This window comes from Lindgomyces ingoldianus, assembly GCF_010093535.1.
Source record: "Lindgomyces ingoldianus strain ATCC 200398 unplaced genomic scaffold BDR25scaffold_3, whole genome shotgun sequence".
Taxonomy (NCBI): domain Eukaryota; kingdom Fungi; phylum Ascomycota; class Dothideomycetes; order Pleosporales; family Lindgomycetaceae; genus Lindgomyces; species Lindgomyces ingoldianus.
In genome coordinates this window covers 1013969-1032812 of record NW_022985164.1, presented here as the reverse complement: position 1 = coordinate 1032812, position 18844 = coordinate 1013969, and the positions used below count along the sequence as shown (strand labels likewise).

The 18844-nt window shown below is 52.8% G+C and overlaps 6 protein-coding genes across 6 annotated transcripts; 3 read left to right on the top strand and 3 right to left on the bottom strand.

The window, feature by feature from the left end:
• Positions 1-1475: 1475 nt before the first annotated feature.
• On the top strand, positions 1476-7590 carry BDR25DRAFT_349499 (uncharacterized protein; the record flags this gene model as incomplete). Its single annotated transcript, XM_033694560.1, has 9 exons — positions 1476-6374; positions 6434-6693; positions 6731-6786; positions 6836-6920; positions 6977-7031; positions 7081-7267; positions 7330-7421; positions 7460-7503; positions 7557-7590. 9 exons carry the CDS (start codon positions 1476-1478, stop codon positions 7588-7590), a joined length of 5712 nt encoding a protein of 1903 aa, XP_033553228.1.
• A 261-nt stretch (positions 7591-7851) lies between these two features.
• Positions 7852-9719, bottom strand: BDR25DRAFT_321857 (general substrate transporter; the record flags this gene model as incomplete). Its single annotated transcript, XM_033691997.1, has 4 exons — positions 7852-8058; positions 8157-8642; positions 8700-9524; positions 9573-9719. 4 exons carry the CDS (start codon positions 9717-9719, stop codon positions 7852-7854), a joined length of 1665 nt encoding a protein of 554 aa, XP_033553227.1.
• Positions 9720-9936: 217 nt separating this feature from the next.
• BDR25DRAFT_309786 (uncharacterized protein) lies at positions 9937-10518 on the top strand (the record flags this gene model as incomplete). The annotated part of the gene is made up of 2 exons (XM_033691114.1): positions 9937-10266; positions 10300-10518. The coding sequence occupies 2 exons, from the start codon at positions 9937-9939 to the stop codon at positions 10516-10518; spliced, it is 549 nt and encodes a 182-aa protein (XP_033553226.1).
• Positions 10519-10948: 430 nt separating this feature from the next.
• BDR25DRAFT_349497 (uncharacterized protein) lies at positions 10949-12489 on the top strand (the record flags this gene model as incomplete). Its single annotated transcript, XM_033694559.1, has 8 exons — positions 10949-11208; positions 11270-11455; positions 11482-11539; positions 11578-11893; positions 11929-11988; positions 12045-12137; positions 12176-12261; positions 12295-12489. 8 exons carry the CDS (start codon positions 10949-10951, stop codon positions 12487-12489), a joined length of 1254 nt encoding a protein of 417 aa, XP_033553225.1.
• Positions 12424-13758, bottom strand: BDR25DRAFT_339411 (uncharacterized protein). The gene has a single exon (XM_033693382.1). It carries the CDS (start codon positions 13725-13727, stop codon positions 12519-12521), a length of 1209 nt encoding a protein of 402 aa, XP_033553224.1. The 5' UTR covers positions 13728-13758; the 3' UTR covers positions 12424-12518.
• A 506-nt stretch (positions 13759-14264) lies between these two features.
• BDR25DRAFT_252332 (uncharacterized protein) lies at positions 14265-18224 on the bottom strand. The gene is made up of 4 exons (XM_033686171.1): positions 17938-18224; positions 17659-17887; positions 15229-17603; positions 14265-15175 (listed from the first exon to the last, which is right to left on the bottom strand). Exons 1-4 carry the CDS (start codon positions 17973-17975, stop codon positions 14536-14538), a joined length of 3282 nt encoding a protein of 1093 aa, XP_033553223.1. The 5' UTR covers positions 17976-18224; the 3' UTR covers positions 14265-14535.
• Positions 18225-18844: the final 620 nt, after the last annotated feature.

The window sequence follows — 18844 nt, the reverse complement described above, 5'->3', positions numbered from 1 at the left end:
GCTGACGGCCTACAACGAGCTATCTGGCTCGGTCTCTTCAGACACCATCGTGTGAGTGAGTCGTGATCCTCTGCGGCGGGATATCGGCTCTGGGCCATTTTGAAGCTGAATGAGGAGGTCGAAGTGCTGAATCTTCATCCACTGCATGATGGTCGCTCGCCTAAGTTCTTACCTCAGCTGCGCAGAGCTGCAGCCCTGTCGGATTGAGACATTGACGATGCCAGAAGTTGGACGTGAGGCCTTGCAGAGATCTCTGATAGTCCAAAAAGACATAAACTTTGTGGGCGAAACATGCGGCTAGCGAAGGTCTCCGAGCCAACCGCATCCATGCCTGGGCTGGGCCATCCCACTCCAGCCCAGCCGTGACTGGGCGGGAGCTCCCTTGTGCGGCGTGCATGGGTGTTGTGCTGCTCGACGCCCTCTGTCTGCGAATCGTCTTCCTCCATTGCATCCCAAGCGCTTCACTGGTCGCCGGCCTCCTCCTCCTGCTCCTCGTCTGGCGCCAACGCCGGTCTTCTTGGAGCGGAAAAATGATGCCTCCCTCGGGTCAGCCCAGCTCCTGCCAGAATCGACGGCGCCGGCATGGTTGGAAAAACCTGTGCGTCTCGTCGTGTTGGACCATTTTTCGCGGAAAACATATCAAGACTGCTGGGCCCAACCCCTCCGTCTCACGCCAGAAGTCAGCGCGCCATGTTGCCCTCATCCAACAACAGCAGCCCAAGGCCAGCTCCTCGTCTGTCCCTGATCCTTGACTCCCTTGAAGAAGCCTTTGGACTGGCCTTCTCCGCTTAGAACGGAAAGTCGCGGACCATCCCACTGCGGCGACCGGCATCTTGCCCTTCCCCACGTCTCGGACCACCAGGACTCAGGACCCTCGAGGTGAAAGTCTGATCTGCGAGCCTCTATCTGTATATCATTCACCATTATCCCTCATCGTACGTGTCCGCCTTGCCGCCCGCTACATTGCAGCACCCCAGTCTAACGTGCAGCAGACCGCGTAGAGCTGAGCCACACTTTCGCCCACACCCATTCGCTAGTCGGCACGCCCGGTGGCGCAACGCGGCGAGAGGCTCCAAATCCCACACCGCATCGATTTCCTGAAGAGAGACTTGAGAATTGCGTACTTTTTGGCCAAAGACTTATATTGCGGCCTCCCAATTCCATGTACCTGAACTATAATCATATTTGCCACCCCCAGGCGCCACATATCTGGACCCTCATCTCAACTCACCCCCACCACGAACATCTGACGGAATCTGCCCGAGCTGAGTCTTGCTGACAGCACCCGAGAGTGCGCTTTCCCTGGCATTGGTTGCATCTGTGGTCTTCTTGCGCTGACGCACAAGCTCAGGTTGCACACAACGGCGGCCATATGCCTTCATGAGTTACCCAGCGCACAACAATCTCTGTAGTACAAGCCTTGGTCAGCCGTCTCCCGTTGTATTCAACAGGGTTGCACAACGCGACTACCCGAGATGGCTTCCTATAAATCACATTTCAGCTCTCCAAGGAGGGTGGAGGAACAGACGCTGTACGCCCACCGCGCTCCCACAACTCGATTACCGCAGAGATCTGTCACTCCAACCTCGACCGGCACTTCACAATTGCCCGCGCCGGCCCACTCGAAATTACAGAAGAGGAAGCCGACCCGAGATGAGCAGGCGCAGTCGGGCAAAGGGATTACTACTCAACGAGTGCCTGTGTCGAAGACATCGGTGGCCGTGAAGCCGCGCCAAGGAGGCAACACTCCTCCTGTACCTACATCCCATTTATCCCCAAACATAGCAGCCCCTAAGACAACACGACAGGTTTCATCATCCCGTCTACCTAAACTAGAAGTCGCTGGAAGTACACGCACCCCTTCACTCGTATCAGGGTCGTCCGTGTCAACCATTGATAGCCCACGGTCGAACCTCCTAAGAAGAAAACCTTCGAGCATCGGCGTTGCAGTTGGAGGACAACATTCGGGAACAAGGGGTGGATCGATGTCGTCGCAAGAAGAAGGGCAGCCGGTGAAGGCTATACCAGGTGGATACAGGGACCCATTCTCTGAGACGGTGCTGGGGATATCTCTTCCGCCATCTTCAAATATTCTCGCTCGAGCCGAGGATGAAATCGAGGTTCCAGAGCACCGGTATTACGAATATGATGTGGCTCCTCCAGATATTTTGCCACTTCCAACACCGCAGTATGCGCTTTCTACCACTCCTTCTACTCGGTATTCGGAATCCCCAGGACCCTTCAGTGTTTCTTCAACTCCTACATCTATGTCTTCATATTCTCCAGGTGTCGCATTATCGAAGACTTCTACTCGAATCCGGCAAGCAAGCCCGCTGCAGAGCCGGCCCCCTGTAACAAGGAACAGACCGCAAGACGAGCCGAGCATCCGACAACAACATGCTCTTTCTTCAGTCCGGGAATCATCGACATCTTCATCATCAGCCTCCACAATTCTCGCAGAGGGAGCAAGACAGCGAGAGAAACTACCACCAGTCCGCCTGCCTGCACCCCCACCAAGTCCGCCACCCAAACCATCTCCAATGCGCTCGGCGCCATCTCTCCCACAAGTAGAAAAATCTCGCCCAAATCTGCCGAATGGACATCGACCAACCCTGCCAGCACAACGAAAGCCTCACGTCCAAGCGCCTCCTGAGCTAGCCCATCTCGCCGATCACACAGCGACATCGTCGCCAGATCCCAGAAGACCGATTCGACCTAGCAGAGAAGGGACATCTGAAATTGCTGGACTTCGGGGGCCATCTCCTGTCATTCAAAGTAACATGACAAGCTTCCCCCCCTCCCACAGACGAACAAGCTCAACAGAGTCGAACTCAAGTATGCTGCCCGGCAAAACTCGGTTTGGAATTCCGACAAAGAGTTCCTCCCGAAATCCCTCACCGAACCCTAGTCTTGGATCAGGGTTCATCCCAGTATCTCGGTTACCTACTCGCGGGCCTACCCCAGACGTTCAGAGTGATGTCGAGAAGAAACGCTCAAAGACGCTTCCAAACCCTACACCCAGTCCAAGCAAGTCCTCTCGCTTCGGTTTCTTCACTCGACGTTCGAAGACAGAACCAACTCCATCAGACCTAAATGCCGAAAAGAAGCTGCACAGGCGAGGTCCGGTTGCTGGAACCGGCCATGAGGGATATGGCAAATATTCGGTGAGGGGCAGGAGCGGAAGCACAGTAAGTGCAGGCAGTATTGGTCGGTCTGCGAGTGCTGGCACTACCACCGAAAGTCTAAACCGCACGCCGTCCAGCCGGAAAAGCAGCATGACCAGCACAACCAGTGCAGAAATGGACGATTTCTTCCTTGACAGGCTCACACCTGTGGTAATCCGTGGAACTGGAAGTAGCACCGAACTCTCAAGGAGCCCAGAGCCGGTGCACAGTGGCAGCGGTCTTGATCTAGGCAACCCGCCACCCGTGCTAAAAAAAAATGCAAGCAATGCAATGCGCTCTGGCCTGGAGCAAAATCGACCAACACTTCTGCCTTCTGCCATGTCCGATCCTGTACGTGCTTTATCTCCGACGAAGAAAGCGATGCGATCACGGCGGCCATCAGACAGCGATAGTGATGCGAAGAGGTCCTTCCTACCGTCTCTTGCAACCAGGCGGGCTTCTCGTGCATCAAAGATGATAGAAGGAGCGCCATTATCCAAGGTGTCGTCGTCTAGCAGCACTACAGGAAAGGCACGAAAGGGCTCAGTCCAGGACGAGTATGCATCGGATGGCAGAGAAAGCAAATGGCTTAAATCAAAAAGGACGGGAAAAGTGGACAAGTTGGATAAGTCGGATAAGGTCACTGTAAAGCCAGCCCGAAAATGGAACTTCTTCCAGCGAGCGCACGCTACGCCACGAATCCAGTCTCCGCGCCCAAACCCAGTTGTCGAAGTGTCCACCAGCGCTTCGAGAGTGCCTGCTTCACGATCCGTAGCACACTATGCTCTCATGGACTCTCAGTCAGCTATCGATCTTGAAGATATAGAACAGCTCATGCAGGAAGCAGATAGCGCTCCCGAGGACCCCACTCCACCCGAGGAAATCACAGCCCCCGTCGCCACGTCGGACGGGAAAGAGCGACTGCAGTCAATGCTCCTACCCCCGTTGCCTGTCTTCTCGGCTGACTTTGCGGCACCGGCCCGTCCCGCGTCCCCGAAAGTCTTCCTACGGCCCGAGCGGCAGTGGCAGCACAACCTCACCCTCGATACAAATCTACAGTCCTCTTCTCACCCACCCGTACCGCCTTCGCAGCCAGATCTCACCCCGGTCACCGATCTCTCTCCATCCTCATCGCCCTTCAGGCCGCTGTCACCTGTCGAAGCTGCAGGAGCATATGTTCCCCAACCTCCCCCCGTATTTCATGGACCGCCAACAATTCCTCCTCCCCGGCCGAGCCGGCTTCTACAAGTGGGTCGCATTCCTCAAGTCATCTCTACCAGGCGGAACCAGGAACGGCGGCCTCCATCGCAGTCTTTTTCCCGTCCCTTTGTCTCGGACCAACCTCGCCCGCATGTGCCTCCTCGCACCTCGTTCGACTCAGCCACTCCTTTGCTCGCTACGGCTAGTCTAGTTGAATCTTATCCGGTGCTTCACGGTCTCGATGCTCTTTCCCATTCATCAGCAATTGCTACCATGAGCCCGAGCGCCGAAGAGTCGAATAGGCAAAGCGAGTTCTTCAAGTTTCCCCCTCGCAAAGACTCGGAGGTGTCCTACTCGAGTAGCTCGGGTATCTGGAGTTTCCCTCCAACTTCTGGCACCGCCGTGATTCCTGGCCCCAGTGTTCCCCAGTCTGAGGATGAAGTCTGGAAGGAATACGATGATCTCATCGACGAGGTGCTCTCCCCTGTTGAGCTCCTGAACCCACCTGCTTCGGGGCCTCACGAAGGTCAGGACCAGGCTGTCGATCGACGACCATCCCTCGAGCCACTACCTTTAAAGACTAAGGCTTCACATGCGTCCACTCAATCTGGCGCATCAAATCCTTCGCTTCATCTTCGCCGGTCTCGCCTTCTCTCCGTTCTTCACTCTGCTCAAACACCCACATCTCCCTGTTCCCTATCCGATTTCCTTCAAGGTTATGGAGAGAGAAACTTGAGTGTTATCGATCCCGTAACAGGCCGCCTCAGCTTTCCGTCGACTGCCCGCATGTCAACTGGATCGGCACCCCAAAAACGCTCAGGTTCAACGCGCTCCAGCTTGCCTGCGTCTCTCAAAACCGTGAGCGCACGCCAATCTAAGGCCACACTTAAATCGAATTCCGACAAAGATCGGGAGAGTAGCACGGCAAACCGGTACAGGGATACGCGGTTGATGGAAATTGCTGAGAGTCAAACGGATGGGGTTGTATCCATGGCTAATCTTCGATTCGGCGCCCTAATGACTAGCAAGTGGCTCAGCTTTGGCCGAGTACTCTTCAGCCCCGTCCATTTCGAACTCAAAGACCCAAGCGAAGACCGCGTCCTCGTTATTGATGGTCTCGGCAAGGACTGGTCATATTACTGTGCACTTACCTATCCAGAAGCGACTATCTACAACCTCGGAGGTGGACCCTCATCTACCACATCGAGCGGTGGTCCGGCCGAGCCATGGTCGACTCTCCGTAATCATCGCCACATTTCTCACGAGTCTCTTGCTTCACCCTTCCCATTCCCAAGTGGCTTCTTTGCTTGCGCTGTCCTTCGCTTCCCCCCCGCACTTCCTTCGTCAGTACATCGCTCCATTCTCTCAGAATGCAAGCGCGTGTTGCGGCCTGGTGGCTTTCTCGAAATGAGTGTCCTCGATCTCGACCTTGTAAACATGGGCAATCGAGCTCGACGCGCAGTACGCAGCTTGAAAGTTAAAATGCAGGTCGCAGACGAGCACATCTCGCTCCGCAATATCAGCGACGAAATCATGGCTGGTCTTGGACGAAGAGGGTTTACGGAATGCAACAGATGCTTCGTCGGTGTGCCCGTTGCTGGGAGACTGCCCAGCCCTGACGAGAGCGAGGCCTCATCCAGCAAGAAGAGGAAAGGCAGCACATCTAGCATCATCCATGGTCCAAAGGGTACTCCAACTCAGGCCGCAAAAGCACCCAAAGCAGAAGTGTCTTTTTCCGATCTACTTACTACAAGGTCATCCTCTGACTCCTCTATCGACGATAGCATCACCGAGATGGTAGCGCGTGTTGGTCGCTGGTGGTACTCCCGTTGCTACGAATCACTGGTCCTCCCCGAAGCCGGTGAACCAGATGCTGCCAACTCCGGCACTCTACTTGAGAGTAGCATCTGGAGAGACGAGAGCCTGATCAAAGAGTGCGAGAAGCGAGGCACTAGTTTTCGACTACTAATTGGGTACGCACAAAAGCCCGAAGTGGGTGTTCGACGCACCGTGAGCGTCTAAGAAGTTCTCACTGTACATTTTCTACCCAACGAGCTGCGCTCCTTAAGTCCTGGAGGCTACTTTGGAAACATATACCTTTTATAATCTGGTTTTCCGAATTTCTTTACAAGTCTCTGGTGGGATCTGCTGCGTTCAAGCGTTTCATGCTCCTTATTCATTTTCTATCATCCCTACTCTCGTTTTCTTGCATAGCGTGGCGAAACTCATCACTACACAGATGGAATGGCGCGAGCCGATACAAAGCATCATCAGATGTACTATGTAATACTCTTCTATCGATTAAGGGGAATCGGGTTGCGACATGCTGGTAATGGACAACTGCATAATATTTCGATGGTTCAGAGGTGGATTGATGGTAATACCCCGTTGGGTGGAACGAAGATGGGTGCTATGAGGATATGTATATATGAGTCATGGACTTATGGGTCATGATTGATCGATCAATGAAGACGAGATGAACACTTTCAACACGCGCATCCTCCAGTCGAAATCGCTTCGAAACACGGACCCGATCACTTCGTCAGCTGAAATCTCGTCTCATCAATCTACCTGCTACATACATCTGCAGCTTACTCCGGGCCTGAGCGAAGACCTCTCGCTTATCTGTTTTTAGTACCCGCATGCTTAGCTACTTTTGATAACATTGTGGCAGCCTAACAAAGCTAAGACCGTGTGCACTTCAGCTGTACCTCAGCTTTGTTTGAAAGGAGCATCTATTCGTTACTTTTGCCGTCTCTTGAGACCTGGTTTGATTTATTATGATGAGGTAGGACCAGCCCAGTTGCTGCAATTGGGATTGCGGGCTAACTATTTGGAGCTGAAGAAGGGAGTTTTGGGGATGGCTTCTAAACTTAGAGCACGATTAGAGGAAAATAGATTCAGTTGAGTTAGATAAGAAGACGAGCTGAAACGCGAAGGAAGTTTGATGCCAGACATAGCTAAGATTGCTTCGTCGCTGGGGGGGATTCCGTTGCCTTACGCTTCATGTCGAGTGGGCTGTTTGCGAACATCGAAACGACGAACTGTCGATCTGGAGTTAAGAACAGGGACCCTTGGCAATGCCACTAGGGTAGCTTCAGGGCAGAAGTGATTTAGTCAGACTTCTCCTGAAGAAACCGTAAGAGGATGAAATTAGGATGCGAGCGTGTTGTGGTATGTAACTTGATTTAGTAAACCCGTCGCTAAAGTCAAGAACGTCGACTAGATCTAAGACTCTATCTTAGATTGGGCCCGGCCATATTTCACAGATGTCAAAGTGCAGTGTTCGGTAGATGGATTATGTCGCAGATAGCTGCCCGTATCTCCTTGGTACTACTCACAACCAAACCAAACCGCTATGCAATTCGTCATCATGATGAACCACCCACGCACCCGCCTTGTACCAGCCAATCTTGTATGAGAGATTATTATCACGAGGGTATACGGTCGCTCAATTTCAAAGATCTAAACAGAAAACCAACCTGCTTCAAGCAGTGGTCTCTTTTTCCAAGACCTCGGTGACACCTTCGCTGCCGTGCATGACAATTTGGGTCTTGTTGAGACTTGTTTTGACGGGTGTGCGGCTCCTGAAGATCTCGGAGAGTTCTTCTAAGGTGCGGCGACGCGTTTCGACGTAGAAGAAGTAGATGAAGACGAATTCGAAGATGTCCCAGAAGATGAAGAGGAAGTAGTACTGTAACCATATGTCAACACTGATCCAAATAAATTCACGTGTAATTCAGATTGAAAAAATCTGTGAATGGGGGAGATATAAAGAAAGAGATGTCTTACTTTCCACCCGGCCCCCGAGAAAGCAATGCCTGTCACGAAAGTGTTGTAGAAGCCTGCAATGTTGACCCAGAAGTTGTAGAAAGCCATGCCCTTCGCTCGCGACTCATATCGCAGACACTCGACTGGATATAATTGCTGCAATGGAGTATAGCCAGCCGAGAAGACGAAACCGAAGATGAAAATGAGTGCGATGACAGCTTTAGCTTGCCCAGAACGCTTGATGAGAGGAGTGCCGCTGTCGTCGAGCTTAGGCTTGCCATCTGGTCCGTTGATAACGTTGGTTGCCACAAGAGCGCAGACAAGAACGAAAATGCCGACAACGATGCCAGTAGAGACGAGGAGTTGGGGTCGTCGTCCCCATTTATCGGTGTACAAGGCACCAAATATGGCTCCTGCGAACGATACTACGTTCTGAAGGCCATTAAGTAATAGACGGGTATGGTTATTCGTGATTCCAGCACCTTGCAACATAGCTGGATAATAGTACTGGATCTCACGTTAGCCGTCAAGAATGAGAGTATAATTCTGGATTCCAAAACTTACTGAAACTGGCCCATTGCCGCTCCATTGCCCAAAGAAACCCATAGACAAGACAAGCATTGTTCGGTAGCGCTGCTCGCGCGAATTGAACAGCTCACGGTAATCCCACCAACGCTTGTCGGAGCCCGTCACGGATATGTCTTCTACCATCTCTTTGTATTCGAGTTGCACAATGGGCGAGTCGCGGCTCCCTTCGCCGTGAAATCGGGCCATGGTGTTAAGGGCTTCTTCGTGACGGTCGTTCGCGATTAGCCAACGAGGGGTCTCTGGAAGGAAAGGAGCACAAAACAAGACGACACCAGAGAAGACCATCTGAAGCCAAATGGGAATTCTCCAGGACACCGTTCCGGCCATTGTTGAAGTCCCATATGGGACGAAGGTTCCAGGAATGCCTCCAACGAACCAGAAGGTGTTGAAGATACCGGTTAGAACACCTCGATAGGCAGGATGAGCCATTTCTGATGCGTATGCGGGGCCTGCAGTAGATGTAATAGCAACACCAAATCCAAGGATGAATCGACCGCCCATGAATCCACCCAAATTGTGGCATGTTGCCTGCACGCATGTGCCAATGACGATGATGAGACAGCCGATGAACATGCCCCATTTTCTACCCTTGAAATCGGTTGCGGGGCCAGCAGCGAAGGAACCAACAATGTTACCAACCGTGTATATTGCGTAAACAATGCCAGTACTTGGAGTACCCTCAGTGAGGGAAAAGCCAAAGTAAGTTCGGTATTGCGGGTAGCTGTTGATTGCGCCCATCAAGGAACCATCGTAACCGTTGATGCATGAATTGAGTGTCGCAATTAGCAAACACAGATAGAGCTGTTACATGTCAGGTAAAATCTAATACGATCGCCTCGATATGCTCGCCTTGAACATTGCTGGTGTCCATGGAGACACCTGGGCTTTCGCCGTGGCATCAGCCAAAGCAACATTTTGCACTTGTCGAATAGCCGTGGCGCTCCCTCGATGCTCAGCTTGGGTGACGCCGACATCACCCTTCTGCTCTGTAGACATATTGACAGCAGGTGTGCTCAGGAATATTTGGGTTGACGATAGGTGTTCAAAGAGAGAAGCTCAGTTTCGAGCTCGAGCCATTAAGGAACCAAGACTGGGGACGCGGTTCATGTTATACAGATGGTGCAGCTTAACCCAGCGCTCGCGAGCCGAATATATATCCTGGGGACAGGGTGCATGCTGACCAGGGTGGAATGTTGCACGACCCCTGCCAACCATGGGTCGAGGCTCCGTGTTCGAGCAGGGGAGACCGAGAACAGGAAGCTCGCGAAGCGCGTCCTCACGAACGATTGGGGGGAATTGGAGTTGGATCTGGAGCCCTGAACAACATGGCAAAGTTCCATCCATCACGCGGCTCGCCTGCACCGACCGTTCATGCCAGGCTGAAATCAGCGACTCAGACATGCGCAATGCGACCCTCCGTGACCATTTGGATAAAGTGCCTATAGCAAACCATATTCTAGAGGATATACATTTGCCTTACCATGGCGGCACAACACTCCACGCTTACCTGACAGACGATGAGCTGAACAATCCTTTAGAACCCGTAGGTTCCTGCTATCACGACCTTTGCCTTTAGACGGGTTCAATGACACGAGGAATTCGGCCACAGAGGGGAGAGCCGGGCCGGGTACCCTACAGCGAAGTTAGTATGAGGTTAAGGAGCAAAGGTTGCGGCTTTGAATCCAAACGGCATGGCACGATCAGTCCTTCTGGAAAACGCCTCCTTGATGGCAAATGCGGGGCCTGTACCCGCGCATGGCGGGTATCTGCAGCGAAAGCGACGATGCGGGCTTGAGGCGTAGATGTTATTGGTGGTGTGAATGTCGAGCGGTGCGGCGTATGTGCAAGCGTTGACGGTTGAACTAGCTCCGCGTCCAAACCGGTTGGCGCCCCGCATCTCCGTTAACTTCTTCAATCCATGCCGCGATGCGTACACCTCTCGAGAAAGGCTATCAAATGCTCTCGTCTTGGAGACCGTATTCAGCATCCAACTCGGACACCGTCTATGCGTCTTTGTTCCTTTGAGTTTCGAGGCGCGGAAGGCTGTCCACAACGTCGTTTGACGCCTACCTCCTGACTCAACATTTTGGGATCTAAGATCAGGGCGTAAAACCTTGCGGCAAAGAGGGGCGTCTTTCCGACCATGGGATAAGCCTGCCTTTGATATGTTAGAGACTCTCAAGAAGAAACGCCAAGAGAAGTAAGCTCGTCAGGCCACGCAAAGGATGCTGCTGGGAGACAATGCGGCCGGGAGTACATTCAGCCTCCCTCTTTTCTCGCTCTTAAGAGTTCCAACTAGAGCAGAGAGAGCAACTTTTCAATATGCTGGGTCTTGGCTTGGGATATCGAGTTCGTGGGGAGCCGGCCAAAACAAACGCAAAGTACCTACCGGCTACCCGGTTCCTCTGATACACGGGCACTGCCGCACCATCGAAGAGCAAGATCGGGATGCAGGAATCTTGTCTAAGCCAGCCACCCTAGGTTCGTGAGAGGTCAGTTTCTTGCTGAGTCGTCTGATCTTGCTTGCGTTCGATCCCTACGCGAAGTCGCAACTGCGGCCATTGTATCATTCGACGACCTCTTCGAAATCCTTTGCTCGCTGCATCTGATCGACACACATCCGGCGCCGGTCTGTCTTCCATTGGTCCACTACCGAGAATTGTTCTTTCCGACTCTTTGGAGATAGATGAATTCCCAGGTCTTCCATATTGCTTCTCGACCTTCTATGGCAAGTAACACAAAATACCGTCCCATGTAGAACGACTTTTGGGCAGATCCTCCACTATCGGTACTCTGCGGCTGTCCATTTACTGGAGGTTCAAGTCCTATGACCAAAGAGCGGTGATGCCTTTAGCTAGATCGCACCTTAGAGATACATCAATTTCAAACTGAGGCTTTCGTGTTTCTCTATTGCCACCGGGCACTAATCGCCTTCAATCCTGGAGTCCTCTGTCGAACGATACGCGCCACCATCACCAGCTCCAGAACCTCCCTTCGGCGCTCTATCTATTCTCGAGACGGACATGTGATATCCAAAGCTTCGATGGTGGACATCTCCGTACCGTTATTCCGAAATCTCAGCAAAATCTCCGAACGCCCAAAGTTCCACTCACTGGACAATCAAGCGAGAGATCGGACTTTTCCTAATTTGAGACGGATTTCTCATCTCCGTTACTTTTCTTGCAGAACATCTACGTCATTCTAGATCCCGTCCCATTATGGCGCGCAAGTTCCATTGTCTCTGATCACTTCACTATTATCGGAGGTGCATGCGCTTGTGGAAGGATACTTTCTAATTACTTCCTATGGGTGAATCCGGAGTAGTACGACGCCTTCCAATATTACCTTGCATTGGCCATGCAAGAACATTATTCGAGCCTCTCGCTAGAGTTGCGTCTGCGGCTAGGACGATTCGTCTGCCGCCTCCTTTTTACTAAGCTCAGTAAGTGCAGTCAAGGATTCTTTCTACCAAATCTCACTTCCTACCGTGGAATATGGTGGGAGCGATCTAGTTCAACTTGATACTAGGAAGAGGCTGGTCAAGTCCTCATCTCACCGTAAGTTCGGATAGGTTGTATCTGCCAACATTCAATCGACTTTACAGATCCGTAATGAACACTATGCTTTGCTATCGAAATATGTACATGTCCACATTTCTCCCCTTGCTATCATGGTAAACGTTGTTGCATCTTGTTGGTTTCTCAACTTCTACAAATTGCCCCTATCACAGCACATAATTGTTCCTTGCATAGTTCATCCCTCATGATAAGCCAGCAACTCATAATACTCATCCCCTCACTCAGATTTGCCACATCTCCAAAGGCTCTTAATACCGTTTGGAAAAGGGTTCCAAGCTTTCCTCCTCCTTAAATCCTCCCAATATTTCTTGTCCGCTTCCCACAGTATCCCATTACCACCATCAACTTCCTTAACATCTAATCTCTCCGCCCCCTCTTTTAATCGAATATAAGTCCCCTCTCGTTCCTCCCTCTCCACCTCTTCAGTATCGCCATAATACACGACATCAACCTCAACCTTCCTCCCGCTCTTTTGCACTAAATTAGCCTGCCACCACCTCACCTCATCACAGCCACAGCTGCATAAGCTCGCCCCAGGTAAATTTTTAGCGATGTTCGGTAGAGCCACATTCACCGCACATCCTCCCCACTCATGCTCCACATCCATTTCTTTCTCAAGAAGATCGTACTGCGGCCACTCCACCGTCCACGTTTCCCCAGCCTGCCACGCAAGGCTGCGGCCATTTGTAACTTGGGTAAGCGACATCAACCACCAATCCGGGACGCATCGTCTTATTATGCTCATGCGGGCGGTGTCACCTGACATTGGAAAGTGCCCTAGGTTTATATTGTGCTGGCCCTCCCTTGGATGGCGCTTTTTGATCCTGAGCTCTAGTCGCTTTAGCCCGGCGAATAGCGCAAGGCTGTTAGCGAGGAAGTCAGATGACATGTACGAGTAGTATACACCATCAGATTCGATGGCATAGGCGAGGTGGCTGATAGCAGAGAATTGCTCGGGGGAGAGGTGCTGAGAACGGTCTTTGAGCATCCAGAACGAAGTGTAGGATCTAGTGGTGAAGGTGAAGTTATTGAAGGCAAGGAGCGTGGCTTCTTGGTTGATTTTCTGGCAGGTGAGAAGGAGGGAGAGAGGGTGTGCTGGAGGGCCTGGAGTCTGGATTTTCGGAGCCTCAGATACTTCTTTTGATGCTTCCTTTCCCCCCTCCTTTGGTGTTTTAGCCAATATGAACCCGCGGGCCTGTCCCGTCGTTACAGGCGTAGCGACGGTTTTCAGCGGTGAGTCATAAATCCCCATATTCGTCCCAAACACTAGCTCATAAATCTCATTCCTAACTTCTGGTGGCAGTCTCGTTAAAAACGCACAACCCTCTTGCTCATCCATCACCCTCCCCATTAACTTCCTCCTCGGCAAAGGCGTCGGCGGGGGCGGGAAAAACCTTTCCTCTTTTCTCTTAAACAATCCCGACATTGCCCCTTTCGATCCAAAGATTTGTATCTTGTTGAAGTTGGGGAAATTGTGCGGCGCTAGTTGCTACGGCAGTGCGAGTCTGAAGCGTTCAGGCATACGGGTTAAGAAGATAGAAGCAAATATGAAAGGGGGTTCCAAAGAGTCTGGATTTATAGAAGCGGTTGTCGATGTTACAGCCCGTATGGCGTTCAGCCAAAACCGTAATGCGCTTGTGAATACGCTTTTTAGGGGATGAGGCTGAGCACAGCCACGAGTGAACTCTCAGCTGTTCTGCCCAAACTTCTAGATACAGACTAAAGGATGGCAAGGAGAGCATGATAAACAAGAAGCGAGGCAATTGGCAGACTTGAACGATTTCTTATAGAACCCCCAGCCTCAAGTGACAAGTGTTCAGAGAGGCCGAAATTCTGATGCCTGATCAAAGAATGCATTTTACGCGAGCACATGCCACCAAGTGAAGGCAGCCACTTATCAGTGTCACAGCCACACACCAGCTCATACGAAGTCTTCAATTGCGGCACTTTAAGATGGAGAGGAACTTTGAATTTTTGTGGCTACTCCGAAGAGAACACACACTGTGGCAGGCACATTGGACGTGCAATTTGAAAATTAGGAGGAACTACAAACACAACGGATTCATGAATCCAGCTAGATAAGAGAAAGCACTCAGACCAACTCCTGTAGGAAACTTCTCTAGGAAACTTCCGTATTTACCGAGTCGACGACACCTTGCTGTACCAAAACTGTTCAACACAGCATCAACCTTAACCCCCCTTTTTTCAGTTAATGTTTTGACTGTTCTAGTCAATTAGCCTTCACGTCTGCTCCTAAAGGCACCCGGTCTGTATTTCCCATCACTAGGGACCTGAGTTGCAGGAAGTGGCTCTCTCGGCTCTCTCTCCTCCCTCTCGCTTTCCCGTCCACGAGCACCATCTTGCATGCCTCGACGTGCCGGAGGTACATACCCTCCTCCTGTGGCTGGGGACTGTGTTCTGACCTTATCACCAATGTCGCGTACACTGCTACGAGCGCTAGGACGCTCATAGCGACCAGCGCCAGTGGCAGGAGATTCATTGCGACCTTCACGACCACGCCCGCTTCCCTCGCGCTCCCGCCATCCGGATGCCGATGGGGCTGGACTTCCTTCTGCGTTGCGACGTAGTGCAGGCGGGATATACCCGGTCCTCCTCGGTGCTGGGACAGACTCAGCCTCAGTGGCACTGGGGGTTTGAGAAGAGGATCTCGCTGCTTCCCGATCACGCCAGGATGGCTTGTTGCCAGGAAGATTGAGTCGGGTAGGCGCAACAGAACCAACGGAAGGGGCTTGTTCGGAGGTGTGATCGCGAGAGATCGGACGCTCTGGAGGAGGGGCGGTTTTCTGTGCCAGGCGCCTGGCAATCGCTTCCTCCTCTCGCTGATGTTGTTTAGCAGCGATTTCGTCGAGTTTTCTATTGAGTAGTTAGTGTCCGCATATTGGTAGCAGGATGACAAAATTGCATACCGTCGCTCTAAATCCTTCGCAGCCTTTTCCTCAGCGAACCTCTGGCGTCTCTCTTCCTCTGCCTTGGCTTTAGCCTCAGCCTCTGCCCTCAGCCTCTCCTCTTCTTCCTTCTGACGGCGCTCTTCTTCTTCACGTTCACGCCTCTCGAGAGCCCTCTTCTCCTTGATCTCTCTAACGCGAGCCGATTTCTTGCTTTCCAGTTCCTTTTGTGCTTGCCTGCTTCGCTTCTCAAACTCAGCTTTGCGTTGCTGTTTCACATCCGTGACGAATTTCTGGTAGCTTGGCACTAGTCTGGAGAGACGATGCTTCAAAGCAACATCTTCCTTATGCTTTTGCTCGGCTTCCTTCAGCTCCTCAGCCTTAGATTTATCATATGCAGCCACATCGTCTATCATTTGCCTCTCGTAGTCTTGCTTCAAATGCTTGACTTCTTCTTTTCGATAAGCTCGCTCTAAGTGATCGATCCTCTTGCCTGTGATGCGGAGCTGCTCCGCAAGTTGGTCCTTTTCTTTCTCGAGAGCTGCAAGCTTGAGGGCGCGAATACGAGTAGAATCCAACTCAGTGATATCTTCGGGAATATCAATGTCAACCTTAGTGCCTTGCTTGAGTTCTTTGAGCTGCTTCTCGATTTCCTCACGCTGCACACGCGCTTGTTCTGCTTGAATGCGCTGTTGGGTTCGGGCACGCTGCTCCTCAGCTAGACGTTGGGTCTCGGCTTCCTGAGCCTGCTGAGCGCGAATCCTTTTCCGGGTAGCCTCCTCCTTCTCTTTCTGAGCTAGGGCAGTTGAGGCCGCCTCCTTCTTGCGCGTGATGATGTCACGACGAGCGAGAGTTTCAAGGTGCTCTTGCTCAGCGCCCTCCTTCGTTCGAAGTAGCGCAGCCGCTTTTGCCTTCTGTCGCTCTTCGTTGAATAAGGGATCAACGTATTGGCAGGTGACGAACAGTGACTTAGCAAGACGGGTAAGCTGAGACCGGACAATTTCCGCGGGAGTACTCTGAAGCCGTTGGACAGAGCGAACTTCCGTCTCGGCTGACCCAGCACCAGAACCTGGGTGCATGGCCTTGGCAGAGGAGAAAACATCTGAATCGAAGGTGAGGACACCAGTAGCGTGGTCGACTCGGATAGATAGATCGCCCTTCTTGCATCCATTCATGATGAACTTCTCAATAGTTCCACTACTGACTTGGAAAGGATCGGGGAACTGAGCAAGGTCAAGGACAAACCGGATCTCAACCGAGTCGTACACTTGAGACAGCTGTTGGAATAGGCGAGTGAGGATAACCTGCTGGAGCGGCCCCACATACTTCTTCATTTCCTCGTCAGCGCCAATCTTAGCCAAGATTGGTGAGATTTTTTTGCAGATGGAGAGCGGGTGGAAATCGACCTCGAGGATGTCGTACAAGTCGCGGATCTCGGGGCGGGCTCGCTTTAGAAGTCCTTTGCTCAGAGCGTCTTTAAACAGAATTGCACGCGTGGGAGCTTGGGACATGCCAAGCAGGTTGGTCAGACGCGAGTTCTTGTTGTTCCTGGCCTGGTCGACATCGACAAGAGCACCCCGCGAGCGAGACGTGCTAATGACAGGAATAGAGAGAGCTGAAAGAAGGACGAAGGAGGCAGCCTTAGTCATGTCTGCCTCGGTGACGGCGGGATTGTCCTTCTTCAGGCTTTGTCCAGAAGCGACAGCAGCGGCAGACTGGCGCAGGAGGTTGTAGTACCGGCTCCAGGCCGCAGCGTGGAAGAGGTAGTTTTCGCTGACCAGGAAGATGCGCGTGAGCTTTTCGAAATAGTTGGCCATCATTATATTCTTCGCCGGACGCTTGCTCAAGCTCAGAAGAGTATGGATGTCCTCGACGCTCCTGAAGGCCTCCTGCCACAACTCGAGCTCGACTGCAACATTCAGCTGCTGGAAGCGGGTATCAAGATGCCGCTGCAACGTATCCGGGTCGGAGAGGTTGATGGCGTGCATCTGAGAGGAGAACTTGGCTGCGTTTTGAAGATGGTTCCGCAGGAGCTCGCAGAGACGGCGGAATTCGGTCTTTCGCGCATACTTGGAGCAGAACTGGAACGCCTGGTGTGCCGTTGACTGGTACATGATCTCCAAACGAGCGTTGTTCTTGAAGATGTCCAGGACAGTGCGGTACGTCTCCCACAGGAACTTCAGCCATGGGGTAACAATAGCCCGATCTGTGCGGTCGCGCGACTGCTCGCCGGAGACGGTGGATAGGAGGATAGACTCGGGAGTCTCAGAAGCCTCAAGATCGTCGATATTCTGAGCAGTGGTTGTAGTCTCGAGGGTAGATTGCACCTCGTCAGCCTTGGCCTGTGCCTCGGTGACCTTCTGCTCGGCCAGTTCGATGAACTTCTTGAAGACAAGCTAAAGGGATGTGATGTCAGCGACGCGACGGACGCGCGAATGGCGATGTGCCTACCTCGATCGTCCCGACATTTGTGTTCTGGGCAGTGTTCTTGTACTGGTACAGGCCGTCTTTGGCGAGTTTGCCCTTTCTCAAGTCAACGCACAATTCGACAAAGAGTATCATCACCGGCTCCAGCGAGGCGATAGGGCTGTTCCGCGTGCGCTTGGAGACGACATGCTCGTGGAGGAGCTGCAGGGCGGCTTGTGGCTGTTTCACTCCGATGAGTTCTTGGGCGCGCTTGCTGCGAGATATCAGAAGAGGCATCGGCCGGCTCAAGGGGGGTGGACGGACAGAGTATTCTCAGGCTTGCTATGCGGCGGGGGGGCCATGCTGGGCAGGCGAGAGTGGAGAATCCGACTGCGTATGTCGCAGTAGGATACTTGGTGCAAGCAGCGCGATGGGGCGTAGGATGGTCGTCTGCAGAGCTCGCGGATCGGTATGATGATGTTGGAAGAAGTTACGAAAATCAGTGTGCGGATGACTCAGCCGGCCGTGTCACGGGACTAGGACAGTGGACGGCTGGACGGCCACAAGCGCACGCAGACCGCGACATTGCAGTATGCCCTAGCTCCCAGGCTGCATTCATACCCTCCGCGAATGCACTGCGCAGTCTGCAGGCGCGCGTGTTTATCTACCCCTTCCAATTCACAACACATGCCGAGTGACGCAACCCACCGCCGTTTAAGGACAGCAGTCGACTTTGGCGGTGTGCGGGCGCTCTCAGCACGTCTGCAGGTCACGGTTAGGCTTCATTTCCCTGGGCTCGCAAATTGAAAGGCGCGCTAGGCCGTAAGCAGCACCCACCAAGGAATCCTCGCTCGCCTGTCGCCCTCCCCCATCCCGATCTCCTGGCTTGCCAACCTCCTCTCCCTAGAGCAGCGACACCGCGCCTCGAACCATCCCGCGCCCGTCTGCAACCATCACGAACCCTAGGCCGCTGTTCAATCGCACCCGAACGCCCGCCCTCGCACCTGAATTGACCGTCGCGGGCGCGCTTGCCTCGCTCATCACCGCTGCTCCTTGCCCCCGTCTCCCTCTCTGCTCTCTGGCAGCGCTCGCCGCAAGTCAAGGCACCTTGCACCATCTCGTTCGCAGCCAACGCATCGTTGTCCTTCACAGCTAACCGCTCCCAGGACCTGACTGCATCCCCTTTTCTACTCTCTCCCCCCTCCCAGCCACCCTCATCTCACCGTCGCCC